At 43.2% G+C, this 12,782-nt stretch overlaps 1 protein-coding gene across 5 annotated transcripts in view; it reads left to right on the top strand.

Moving 5' to 3' along the window:
• Positions 1 to 12,782, top strand: part of SMC4 (structural maintenance of chromosomes 4) — a 94,810-nt gene that overhangs the window by 30,946 nt on the left and 51,082 nt on the right. For all 5 annotated transcript variants that reach the window (XM_084638691.1, XM_084638690.1, XM_084638687.1 and 2 more), the window contains exons 7-8: positions 3,157 to 3,284; positions 4,220 to 4,360. In XM_084638691.1, the coding sequence (XP_084494817.1) occupies positions 3,157 to 3,284; positions 4,220 to 4,360 (269 nt within the window). The remainder of the gene's footprint in view (positions 1 to 3,156; positions 3,285 to 4,219; positions 4,361 to 12,782) is intronic.

The following is a 12,782-nucleotide window of genomic DNA, read 5'->3' as shown; positions in this document are numbered from 1 at the left end:
TTGATACCAGCTTCCTCGCACCCTCCTCCAGTCTGAACACTGCTTGTGGAATACTCATAGGGATCATCACTCAGAGTAGTGGTGGTGGATACTTACTGTAACTGGAGGTTTTTTGAGACGTGGGGTCCCTATCTGTATTCCACTACCTCCCCTCCATCCCCTCTGCTTCAGATCCTATTGTGTTTGCAGTAAGAAGAGGAACTCCAGAGGCATAGACCCACACTGAATCTTATCTCCTAGGTTGGGAATGCAAGGAGAGCTACTGCGCACATGCGGGTCAACAGACACTGCTTTGAATAATTTTCGGATTTGGGCCCATGGCATGTATGCATACCCCACATGTGGAATACAGATCGGAATGACACATCTCAAAGAACCTCTGGTTGCAGTTAATGACCTACACTTTCGCCTTAGGACCTTAACTTGGTCTTGTCATTGTGTATGAGACCACCCTTTGAGCCTTACCCACCTGCTCCCTTTTTCATTTGTCTGCTAAAACAGCATTCTTAGTGTTCACATTTTGCTAGGAGAATGGGGGAGTTGCAGGTCTACCATGTATAATTTAAGGACAAAGCATCTTTACAACCTCATCTGAAACTTCTATCAAACACTAATATCCTGGGACCAATACGGCTACAACAACACTATATATCAAAAGTGTGTCAGAATTCCATCTAAATCGGGTGGTAGACCTACTGATCATCTTTTCTAAACTGCACACCCATAAGTATGAGGAGACGTTGCATGCTTGGATGTGCACAGGGCACTGTCATTCTGCATTGACAGGACTCTGTCTTTTAGATCCTCCCTCAGACTTCATGTCTTAGGCTGAGACAATGAGAGGACAAGGCTCTCAAGGAGAGGCTACCTAATAAGATTTCTTTATCTACATGAACCTGTTAAGAGCTTGGAAGTCTTACACCACCAGAGAATTACTGCTCATTCTACAAGGGCCCACACCATCTCAGCAGCCTTCCTCAGTAACGTCCCTGTTATAGACATCTGCAGAGCAGTAACTTGAGTCTCTGTTCACGCTTTCATGCAGCATTATGAATTGCCAAAGTGTACAGCAGAAAGACCATCTGTGGAAAATTGTTTAAATATTTTCTGAGTTCCGGCTACCATTGGGCTCATGCTTGGGAATTACCTAACATAGAATATATTGTGACAAAGCTCTGTCCTTGCCTCCGTGGGTCCCGCTAGCCTCAGAGGCTCACTGTGACCCTCCATGTAACCCTTCTTTCTCTCGAGACAAGGGTCATAGTCTACTGAGCCATTTTCATCATAAGCCAGCAAGGGAGGTGAGGAGAAGTTATCCTTCCTTGCACAGTCTCTGTTGTCTCCCAGTTTCAGTGATTAATTGGGGCAAAGGTCAGGGAGGGGGCCCAGGCCCACCCTCTACTCCAGGCTCCAGTCCAGGGACCCTAATAGTATCAGCTATGGTAGCTGACCTTTTAGAAACATGACATGTACAATTCCCTGGGCTACTCCCCCCTAGCAGCCCTCACTTCCTCAAGCTCCACTTCACCCTTACCTCAGGGCCTCCTTCCTTGTGCCTGATATGGTGTGTACTACTCAGCCTCTCTAACAACGCAGCTTCCTTTCACAGCTCCTGACATGCACACCCACCTGACTAACTGGGAGGCTTTTAACTAGTTTCAGCCAGCCCCTGATTGGCTTCAGGTGTCCCAATCAACCTAGCATTCTCCCTGCCTTCTGGAAAGTTCTTAATTGGCCCCAGGTGTCTTAATTAACCTGGAGCAGCTGCCATTTCACTTATGCTGGTAGCAGGGATTTGTTTAGCCTGGAGCTAATATGTCTATCTCCCACTACTTTTCCATAGCCATCTGGCCTTGCCCCATCACAATATATATGTGCAGAAAGAAGAAAGAGTTATCTACCTGTACAGTAACTGGTTCTCTCAGGTATGTTGTGCACATATACATATTCCACATCCCATTCTCCATCCCCCACTATTCGGAGTCTAATGTCATCAGGACTCTAGTGCAAAGGAATTGAGAGGGGATTGAGGCAGCCCCACCCTGTATGCCCCTGGTTGGAGGCACAAGGACATGCAGGAACAGCTCTGACAGTACTGCTGATTGGAATCTCTGACTCAAGTGCACTGGGCACACACCCCTGGAGTGAAATGTGTACAACATGGGCACAACATCTCAGAGAAAAACAGAATACAGATAAGTAACAGTTTCTTTCAAGTACAGGATATAACATGGATTCTCCCATTTGCCTCTCTTATGTTATCAAGGTTATGTCCTACATTGCTAATAGGAGAAAAGCAGGAAACTCCACAGTAGTTCTGGTATGAAAAAGGTTGAAGAAGTGTTCCACTGGAACAAAGAAGCACTCATAACAATATGAGGAGCCTTGCAAGTGTAGAAAATAAAACTTTCACAGAAGCTGGACATAGACTGTAGAACTTGCTTTCTCAAAAGAATAACTACAGAATTTAACTACTTTCAGAACTAAAGACAATGCTAAGTTATTTGACTTGGCTTTCCCTTCGTAAATTATTGATGCACAAAGTTATCAAACCATTTCTCCTTGCAGACTGAGAAGTAAGAAAGTTTATTTAAATAGTTAGGAAGTAGTTTTCTACTATAACAATGGTGGCTGTATAAGCACCTACGCTGAAAAGGGGCTACTTAAACATTGTTGTTCAAGAGCAACAGATTTAGCAAAAATAATACACTTAAGCAGTCTACATTAAAGATTTTTTTAAAAAAATTCCCACCTGCGCTACCTTTGGTTTGACTGAACTAATATTAGCACAAGTGGGAGCCCTTGTTCCAAAAAAAAAAAAAAAAAAAGTATGATTCCATGTCTTGTATATTCTGGTGGAGATTTTCTTGTAAAATTCTTTAGGTTAGGCAGAATTTATGTTCTTGATTGTCCTACATTATTGCTTAGAATCCTTAAATAGGTTCAGGCTCCATTGTGCTATTCAGTAGGTCCCTTCCTCAAAAAGCTCACAATCTTAAATTTGTGTTGTGAAGTTAATTTTGGATTTTTTTTCCTGTATATGATCTTAATTGACTGCCATATATTGTGTGATCAGTTTTCACAGTGTTCATTATTCTTTCTCTTAAGTGCTCTTATAATGTGAATTGACTTAGATGTTGTATTTATCTTTTGTAGTTAAACAGGGTTAAAATGGTGGAGAAAGAAAAAGATGCTTTAGAAGGAGAGAGAAACAAAGCCGTTGAATTTCTTTCTTTGGAAAACAAAATGTTCAAGGAAAAGAATCGTATTTGCCAATACTACATGCAAGTACCACCTTCCTTTGTGAACTTTTAATGTTGGTTTCCATATTAGTAGTGCAGTTACTAGTTAGCTACCCTGTCTCCATATTTTCACTTGTAAATATTTTGTCTGCATGACTCTCCAGGAACACTCAAAAGTTTCACTGACTAGTGCAAATTTAAAAGAATGCTAAGTAAAATGAGTGCCCATTTATGCGAAGTATTAAGTTTAAAAATATTAGATAATACTTTCAAATAGCAATGGTCCATGTTGGCACATTAAAAACTTGGTTGCCAGCTTTCTTTCACTTTTTAACCTGTTTTTAATCTCATCCTTTCCCCCACTGCCCCCACCCAAAGTAATGTAGTTTGGCTGGTGGACTTCTTAAGGCCAACCTCCTAATTTCAAGAGAAACTAGATATTTTAAATTGATAACTAAGGGTTTGTCTACATCAAGCAGCAGTGTGCCCTACAGGAAGTATGATTACTAAAGCATACTAACATGTTACACATTAATTGGTCCATGTAGGCCTTACTGGTGTGCACTCAGGGTTCCCTAGCATCCGTTAACATAATACTGCATTATGTTAAAGTGCACTAGGAAAACTTTAGTGCGTACCAACAGGGTCTACATGGACCAATTAATGAGCACATGTTAGTGCACTTCAGAAATTACACCTCTGTAGTACACATTACTCCACCATATAGACAAGCCTGAAATTATTTACATTTTTTAAACTGTAAAATCTTTGGATTTCTTTAACCCCATTTTAAGTGCACAAGACTGTCTAGCAATGATCAGCTGGAGGACTGAATATTTAATTTACAGTGATTATTTGTTGTAATTGTAGGATTCCAAAGCTCTCAAATCTATTTTTTTTTTTTAAATTCTAGTAAATTTGATACAAGTGGCTTTTTTGTAATCCTCAAATATGTAAAATATATGTATTTTCTCTAGTTATGACCTACAGAATCGGATAACTGACATGGAAACCCAAAAGAAAAAAATTCATGAAGACACTAAAGATATTAATACAAAGAATAGTAAACTTGCTGATGAAATGAAAGTTAAGAATAAAGCTTTGAAAGATGTAGAAAAGTAAGTACTTCCATTATCTCACAAACTGTAATAGCATGTCATGCACTTTGCACATGTAAAGCTTTGAGTTCAGAAAACAAACTGTTTTGTCATTTCTGTTTTGACTCTTCCCATACCAAGTGGTCTTTTGTACCAAGTCTGTATTACTGACATCTCAAATGACCACTAAGTTTGTACTTGCTGATGATGTACTTTCATATTTCAAATTAGGATTGATGGTACTTGATGAACATATTATTACAGAAAATATTCTCCTTTTATGCGTGACATATTGTAAAGCATAAAGGGCTCATTTGTGATCATTGCTTCATCTTATGCAGCTATGAGCCCCCTTAACTACCACACTGGCTTCCTACGTTGACAGAACCTGCAGAGGGACAGAAAGCAGCTGCCATTAGGTTGCCATTCTTCCTCTGCATAGGTGTGTAGATTGTGGGTCTCTTTTTCACAAACAGCCACATTATGACTCTCTCACATTCTGGTTCCTAGGGCAGTGCTGCAATGCAGATTGGATTGTAAGTTTATAGTTCAGAACTGTGCCTTCAAGAATAGCATAGTTCTATGATAAAATGGCAGTTCAAGCAGATGCGCCTTTTTAAAGAGGATGTCCTTAAAGATAACCCATAAAGAAGAGGGCAGATAATTGGGTTGTGGTTTTCTTTTACTGCTTTATGAAGTTTAGTGAAGGTCTGAAGGGTTTTCTTTTGCAGGGGGTGATTAAACTAGAAATATTTTGAATATCAAATCCTGTATTTCCTTTTCTATTGGAGAACTCTTTGAAGGAGCCCGGGATGTTTTGACTCTTTTAGATGTAATTTCTTCTAATTGTTTGTTAGGCCTTTGATCTAAATAGTTTCTATCGCCCTTCCCCAGTTTTTCTTGTTACTTTGATGTCATCACGCTAGTTTGTTTTAAAAAATTTTTAGTATTGTAACCAATCTATATCGTTCCAATTCTCAAAATGGTGTTCATATACTGTAAGATCTATGGATCCAGCTTCTATTAGCGATTATGTTGTGAAAGGATCTTTCCCTGATCATCAACTTTAGAACTGTAATCTAACAGAATGACTGTGGATTAACTTTAGTTCTTCTTTGAGTGACTGGACATGTGCATTCTACTCTTGATTTGTGTGTGCCCCACATCCTGTGGTCAAACTTTTTTCCCTTTTTTCCCTCATCAGAGCAGCTCGGGCATCGTCTACCACCATGAACCCTTGTGAGCAGGCATAAAGTGGGGAGCCACCCCAACTCCCCTCAGTTCGTTCTTACCACATGTGACAGTTGTTGGATCTGTTGGTCTTGCTTTAGCAAGTTCTCTGTGTCCTTTATTTTTTGTAGATGGTTACATGTTGTTCATAGTTAAGGCTACGATTATGTCTTGGAGGTCATGGAATCCGTGACTTCCGTTGACCTCCATGACATTTTCTGCCCTGGGGCTGGAGGTCCCAGCCAGCCCCACCTGCACAGCAGCCCAGCCCCAGGGGTAGGGGGACCTGGGAGCCCTAGCAGCAGTGGGTGCTGAACCAACCTACCCCTTTTGTCATGGATATTTTTAGTAAAAGCCAGGGGCAGGTCATGGAAAATAAACACAAACTCACAGCAGTCTGTGACCTGCCCCTGACTTTTACTAAAAATGTCCATGACAAAAACTTAACCTTATTCATAGTGTTAGTGATTAGATTTTTTTTTTTTAAATGTTGTTTTTTTTGGTTTCACTGCTTGAGGTCCTGGTTTTGGTACCGAGAAATGCCTCAGTCACTGGGCTCCAAGCCTTATTGTTCTTGTTCCAAACCAATGCCTGTGAGTGGCCCACACGCCACCTGTTCAAAGTGCCTGGGTGAATCTCTCATATCAGATTGTTACCAAATTTGTACGGACTTCACGCCTAGGACCAAAAATGACAAAGAGTCTAGGCTGAAGTTTCTTTTGACAGAAGCTTCTCTGAGACCACTATTGGAGCCTTCCTGCTTGGAGGGGGGTGGGAGGGACAACCTCTTTAGCTTTGGAAAAACACTCCACCAGTGTTGAAGTCCCAGTACTGCTCACAGTCTCCAGTGCTGAGGGTGAAGTACAAGGTTTTTAAGGAAGAGACTGGAAGAGGAAGATCTCCAGCTCCTAAGCCCACCAAGAAGGGGGCAAAAGGGTTGAGTAGTGTGCATCCTGAATCTAAGCATTCCTTGTCCAGTTCGTCTCTTAAGGAGGCACAGTTGATTCTGGCACGGGGCTGGTACCGTTGTGTCCAGAACCCCAAGCATCATCTTCAACTTCTACAATGCTGTCGTCTTTGGTTACTCACTAAACTGAGACCGTTCCTGTACCAACTACACTTGGAGGCATTTGCAGCAGCAAGGATATTGTCTTTGTCAGTGCCAGTTTCCTCAGTGGTGCAGGAAACCAGTACCATCAGCTCACACTGTCTTGGTTCAATTGGTTCAATGCTCGGTTCCATGTCAGTCACTTGTTTGTCAGTGCTCTCATCCTGAAATATCATAAAATGGAAAGCTGGCAATGATGGCCTTGTTTCAGTCGTCTCTGGGTTCTCTGCACTAGTATTAATGGGCATAGCCCCTCTGTGGTCAAAAGAAGCTTAGTCTTCAGATTCTGAATCCCTTCTGAGACCTTGCCCCCTGAGATGCTGCATTGGTAGGATATGTGGCTGGGAAGGTGCTGGGACCCCGCCTTTTCAGTGGCCCTTTTGGAATCCCTGGGGTGTTCCCTCCCATTTCCAAGTCAGGAGATAAGAGTACAGGAGGATCCTGCCGGTCAGTTACCAGAGGAGGCTTAGCCTTAAATTCAATTGTCTCTATCTTCCTCTTCCCCAGATAGTGCAATTTCTGTGAAAGGGTCCTCACCCTACCTGATGTCTTCAATGCTTATCGGGAGATTTTGAAAAGTCTTGCTTCAGCCTTGGATATTCAAGTGAAGGACATTAGGAGTCATCCCATAGAGCTGTTAATATTTTGGCCACAGTTGGGCAGTCCCTTGTGGTCTTACCAATTAATGAGGCAATTTTAGAGCCCACCAAGGCCCTGTGGCAAACTTCCTCTTCACTTCATCACATATCCAAGAGGGATAAGTGTTGATACTAAGTATTCTCCCAAGACTTCAAGTATTTTTTTTCCCATTCCTGGAGTCGTTGGTTGTTGCAGCTGCCAACGAAAGGGAATACCAGGGCAGCAGGCTGCTACCCCGAAATCAAAGGATGCAAAAAGTTGACCTGTTTGGTAGGAAAAACTGTTCTAGGGCTGGGTTACAACTTAGAATTTCAGAACAATAGGCTTTGTTAGACCAGCATGACTTTAATATCTTGGACTTGGTATTAAAGTTTAAAGACAAGTTACTAGAGCACGGGAAACAAGATTCAGAGTGGTAGCCGTGTTAGTCTGGATCAGCAAAAACAATGAGGGATCCTGGTGGCACTTTAGAGACTAATTTATTTGGGCATAAGCCGCCCACGAAAGTGCCACAAGGACTGGTCGTTTTTGCGGGGAACAAGAGTTTCTTTTGCTGGTAGATGAAGGAAAGCTGGTGGCTAGAACATCAGTGCAAGCTGGTTTGGATGCTGCTGACTTGGCTACTAGGGCCATGGCCTCTGCTTTTACCATGCACAGGTGCTCATCGATGCAGTCTTCAGGGCTGCCCAAGGAAGTCCAGCAGACTGTTCAGGACGTGCCATTTGAAGAGTCATCTCTATTTTCAGTGCAGACAGATGACACTTCAAAGACTCCAGAGCGACTCTAAAGTCTCTGGGCATATGTAACCCTACCCCAAAAAGAAAGCATTTTCGTCCTTAGCAATCTGACTGACATGCTACTCTTGCACCTAAAAAAGATCTTTTAAGAAAAAGGAATAGGGGTTATAGATACAGACCCCACCCCCTTCTACTGCAAGAGCTCCTAGTTCATCTTGGCACCCTGGGGGCTCTAAACATATATTTTGATGGGTTGGTCAAGGACACGATACCTCTCCAACATTCCAGCCTCTCCTTTCCCTGTGTTTGCAAGAGAAGGGTTCCTCTCACTTCCTAGGTGCATGATGCCTGAATCACTTCATACTGATCGGTCTTAAACACCATGGAAGTGGGATAAACATTTCAGTTCAGGGCCATATGAAGCATTTAAGGTTCCTAATAAACAATCCTCACTACCCATTCAAAATGATAAACCTTGGTCTGTCTGCATCTCCCAGAGTTTTTTTTTTAAAAATGTATGTCAGTGGGAGTTGCTTTTCTGAGGAAACTGGGTGGGCAAGTGTATCCCTACCTGGACAACTGGTTGGTAAGAATCCGATCAAGAGTTCAGTTACAATCCAGTTTTTCTCTTATCCAGTCAGCCTTCAATGCTCTGGGACTGTTAATCAACACAGAGAAGTCTGTCCTCTCCCCAGTGAAGAGGATAGAATTCAGACAGGCAGTTCTGAACTTGACTCAAGCCATAGCTTTACTTCTATAGTCAACATTTCAGATAATTGAATCGGTCATCTTTGATCTCAAGGCTCACCTAACTACGGCAGCATGGAATCATATGAGGCTTCTGGGGCACATGGCCTCTTGCACAAATGCAGTCCAACATACCAGATTGTGCCTCAGGGAACGACAGACTTGGCTGGCCTCCCTATTCGCTCTGAGCCAACCCCCCTCTCCGCCTAGGAGTACGGTTACCCTCTCAGATTTTAGCTTCTTTGGACTGGTGGATGAACCCTTTTAGTGTAGGTGTTCCGTTTGTCCCACCTCAGCCTTCATTGATGTTAGTGACAGCGATATCTACCCTGGGATGGGGGGCTTATCTGGATTCTCTTCAGAGGCAGGGGTTATGATCCACAAAGGACTATCACTACACATAAATATAAGGGAGTTGAGAGCTATCCAACTGGCTTGTCAAGCTTTCTTACCCCATATCAAGGGTAGGAGCCAGTGGTGGTGATCTGTCTCAATAGGCAGGGAGGGGCCCACTTTCCTCAGCTCTGCAAAGAAGCAATGCAACTATGACTTTTGCATTGCCACTTTGATTGACCTCACAGCTTCTTTCTTTTGGGGGGTGCAAAATAAGCTTGCAGACCACCTAAGCAGATTGTTTATGAATCACCACAAGTGTTCTCTATGTCCAAATGTAGCCATGGGCATTTTCCATCTGTGGGAGACTCCTCTGGTAGACCTGTTTCCAACAATAATCAACAGGAAGTGGCAGCACCTTGCTCCCTGCAAGGTCACAATCCCAGGTTCCCTCTTGGAGGCTTTCCTGTTGCCCTGGATGGGCAAGCTCCTGTATGCTTTCCCACCAATCCCACTTCCGAGTTTAGCTAACAATCATGCACCACTATGCTCAAGTCATATGTATGGCCCCAGCGTAGCCTTGGCAGCTCTGGTTTTCGACTTTCCTGTCCCTTCTCACTGCCTCCACCATCTCCGAACTGCACTCTTTGAGGACGTCAAAGAGGAAGAGCCAAGATTCCTCTCATAAGATTCACAAAGACTGTCCTTTGAGTTCTCCAGGTTAGGGAATCTACTTGAAAGAAGTAGTAATTTCTGATGACCTCAGCAGCCACTGTTCTCTGATCTGGTAGCCATGAGGCTGGTGGTTCCTCGGGTATCAAGGGTACAGTTAAGCCTAAGGATTGTGAAGTCCTGGGCTCCAAGAGGTCATTAGTACAATCAATGGAGCAAGGTGGCAAGAAGAGCACTACCTCTTCTCACTCGGTACCAAAGAAGCCCCTTCAGGCTTTATCTGGACTCTCACCTTGGAGCGGTCGAGATTCATGGTAACATCAACTTCCTCAGCCATAACTTTGTCACAGGCCATGGACATGGGACAACATTCTCAGTACTGCAAGAGTTTTGCTTTCCCCCAGATGCCCAACTTACCATAGCTCAGCTCCAATATACTCTTGATACTGAGGACCTCCAGATCTCCAGATATTCACTCAGTACCAATGGTTTCACCTCATGTTTCTACTGGTGCTCCTCTGCTTCCGAGTGACTTGGTAGAGGGGGATTCTGATGAAGATCTTGCCTCAGTCTCCAATGTATCTGTCCAAGGTTCTCCACTCCATCCCTATGGAGGCTCTTTTCAGAGAGCTCTGAGGAAGTTGATCTCGCTCATGAAAGACATCCACAACCACCATCTTGCTGGTTTGGGCACCCATGGGTGACTCTATCCATGCCATATGTACTGCCTTCTTGGCCATACTGGGACCCTTGGGTAGCCTATTGACAGCAATTTTCTAGGACCTCAAGCACCACCCATTACAGAGATCAACAGCCTTCATCACCTGCCCTCTCCAGGACACTCTGACCTAAGGAAGAAAATTTTGAGGAACTCAAAGCTAGGGCTAATAAAGATCTCTTCACCAGCCAACATCTTTTTCATCCCCAGATGAAGCGGTCATGCCACCTCCACCATGTGTGGCTGATTATTTTAAATAGTTCCAGGACCTTATCAAGTGGGTCATAAATTCTTTGCAGATACCTCTTGAGGAGGTTAAAGAACCATATCATAAGCTGCTTGACATCCTTCATACAGCTTCATCTGCCCATATTGCAATGCCTGTTATCGAGGCCTTTCTGGACCATTCAAAGGTCATTTGGCACACCCTAGCCTCAATTCTGTCCACATGCTAGAGAGCAGACAAAAAATATTATGTCCCCTCTAAGAACTTAGAATTTGTATTTTCTCATACCTCTTCTAACTCCTTAGTGTTTGAGGCAGTTAACGAACATGGCAGCACCATGCCCTATGATAAAGATCATGAACGCTTCAACCTGTTCAGTAGAAAATCATATTAGTCAGCCACTTTGCAATTTTGAATTGCCAAATATCAGGTATTAATGGTGACATGCAACCATACAAATTTATACTAAGATGAACTCCTTTATTGAGCATCAACCAGCAAAACAGAGAGCAATTCCAGTCAATTATTGCAGAAGACGAGGTGCTTGCCAGAATGTCTCTGCAGGCCTCTCTTGCTACTGCTGCTCATTTGATTTCTAGGGTGGTGCTTATGAGGATGGCCTTCTGGTTTCACCTCTGAGTATTTCCAGTGGAGGCCCAGAATACAATTCAAGACTTTTTCTTTTGATGGCACTTAAACTATTCACTGACGGCACAGATGAATCACTGCACACATTGAAGGACTCTAGGGCCACTTTGTTCTCTGGAGATCTGTACATCTACCTGAAAGAGAAAATTTAGTAGGTCTAGACAGCGCAGAGATCCTGCTGCTCCCTCCTCCCCCAAATTCTTGGGTTCCCAGAGATCGTATGAACCTCAATGCAAGAGACAGAGGTTCCAGAGGAGAAAACCACCCACTTCCCAACCTTCAACTTCCCAACCCTCTACCTTGAAGCACCTATTTGGACAGGGTGGTCGAGGTCCTGAGCTGAGATCCCCTTGCATACCAACTACAATATTTCACCTGCCCTCCTCCCTTCAGCAACTGCCTTTACCACTTCTGGTAGGCGTATGAGGATTACTATAGACAGGTGGGTTTTGGAGATCATTTCCACTGGGTACTCAATTCACTTCTATTCTCTTCTGCCTGCCTCTTTCCTTCCCCGTTCCTCTTCAGACACCCGTCTCACAAGAATCTGTTATGACCGGAAATAGACTTTCTTCTACTCTTGGTTTCTATAGTACCAGTTCCCAAGCAGCACAGAGGGAAGGGGTTTTATTTTAGGTATTTCCAGGTTCTAAAACAGAATTGCAGCTGGAGACCCATCCTAGTTTTAAGGCTACTCAATACCTTTGTGAAGACACACTTGCAGCAATAATTCCATCACTAAACCAAGGGGATTGGTTCTTAGCCCTCAACATTCAGGATGCATTTCTATATCACAATCAACCCACCACACAGAAAATTCCTACATTTTCTTCCTATCGGGTGAGACCATTTTCAGTACAGGGTGCTCTTTTGGCCTGTCGTCTGCCCCAAGAGTTTTCAAAGGTCATGTCAGTACTAGCAGCACACCTCTGCTGAAAAGAAATTCTGGTGTTCCCAAACCTAGATGATTGGCTTCTGAAAAGTTGCTCCCTGGATGTAACATCATGGGCAATTTGCAAAGTCGTAGGCCTCTTTCTCAAATTGGGCCTGTAATAGAACATTCAAAAGTCCACTTTAACTCCTCTGCAAAAGTTAGAATTCATACGTTCTCATCTTGATTCAATAGCAGCAAGAGCCTACCTCCCAATGCACAGATTAGTGGCCTGAACCAACATAATCTATACAATTCATATCATTCTTCAAACCCCAGTCAAGAACGGTCTTCAGCTGTTGAGGCATGTGGCAGATGGTACTTTAATTATAGACCACACAAGACAACTGTGCCTTGTGCGCCCACTCAGACGAAGATCTTTAAAAATAGTCACTTTTTCTGAGGCCTAGAACCAACTCGGCCTGACATGCAACATCTAGAAAACTAAAGTACT

The sequence above is a fragment of the Lepidochelys olivacea genome, assembly GCF_965140295.1.
Source record: "Lepidochelys olivacea isolate rLepOli2 genome assembly, chromosome: 9".
NCBI lineage: Eukaryota > Metazoa > Chordata > Testudines > Cheloniidae > Lepidochelys > Lepidochelys olivacea.
The sequence above is the reverse complement of the archived record's forward strand: the minus strand, read 5'-3'. Positions and strand labels throughout refer to the sequence as shown.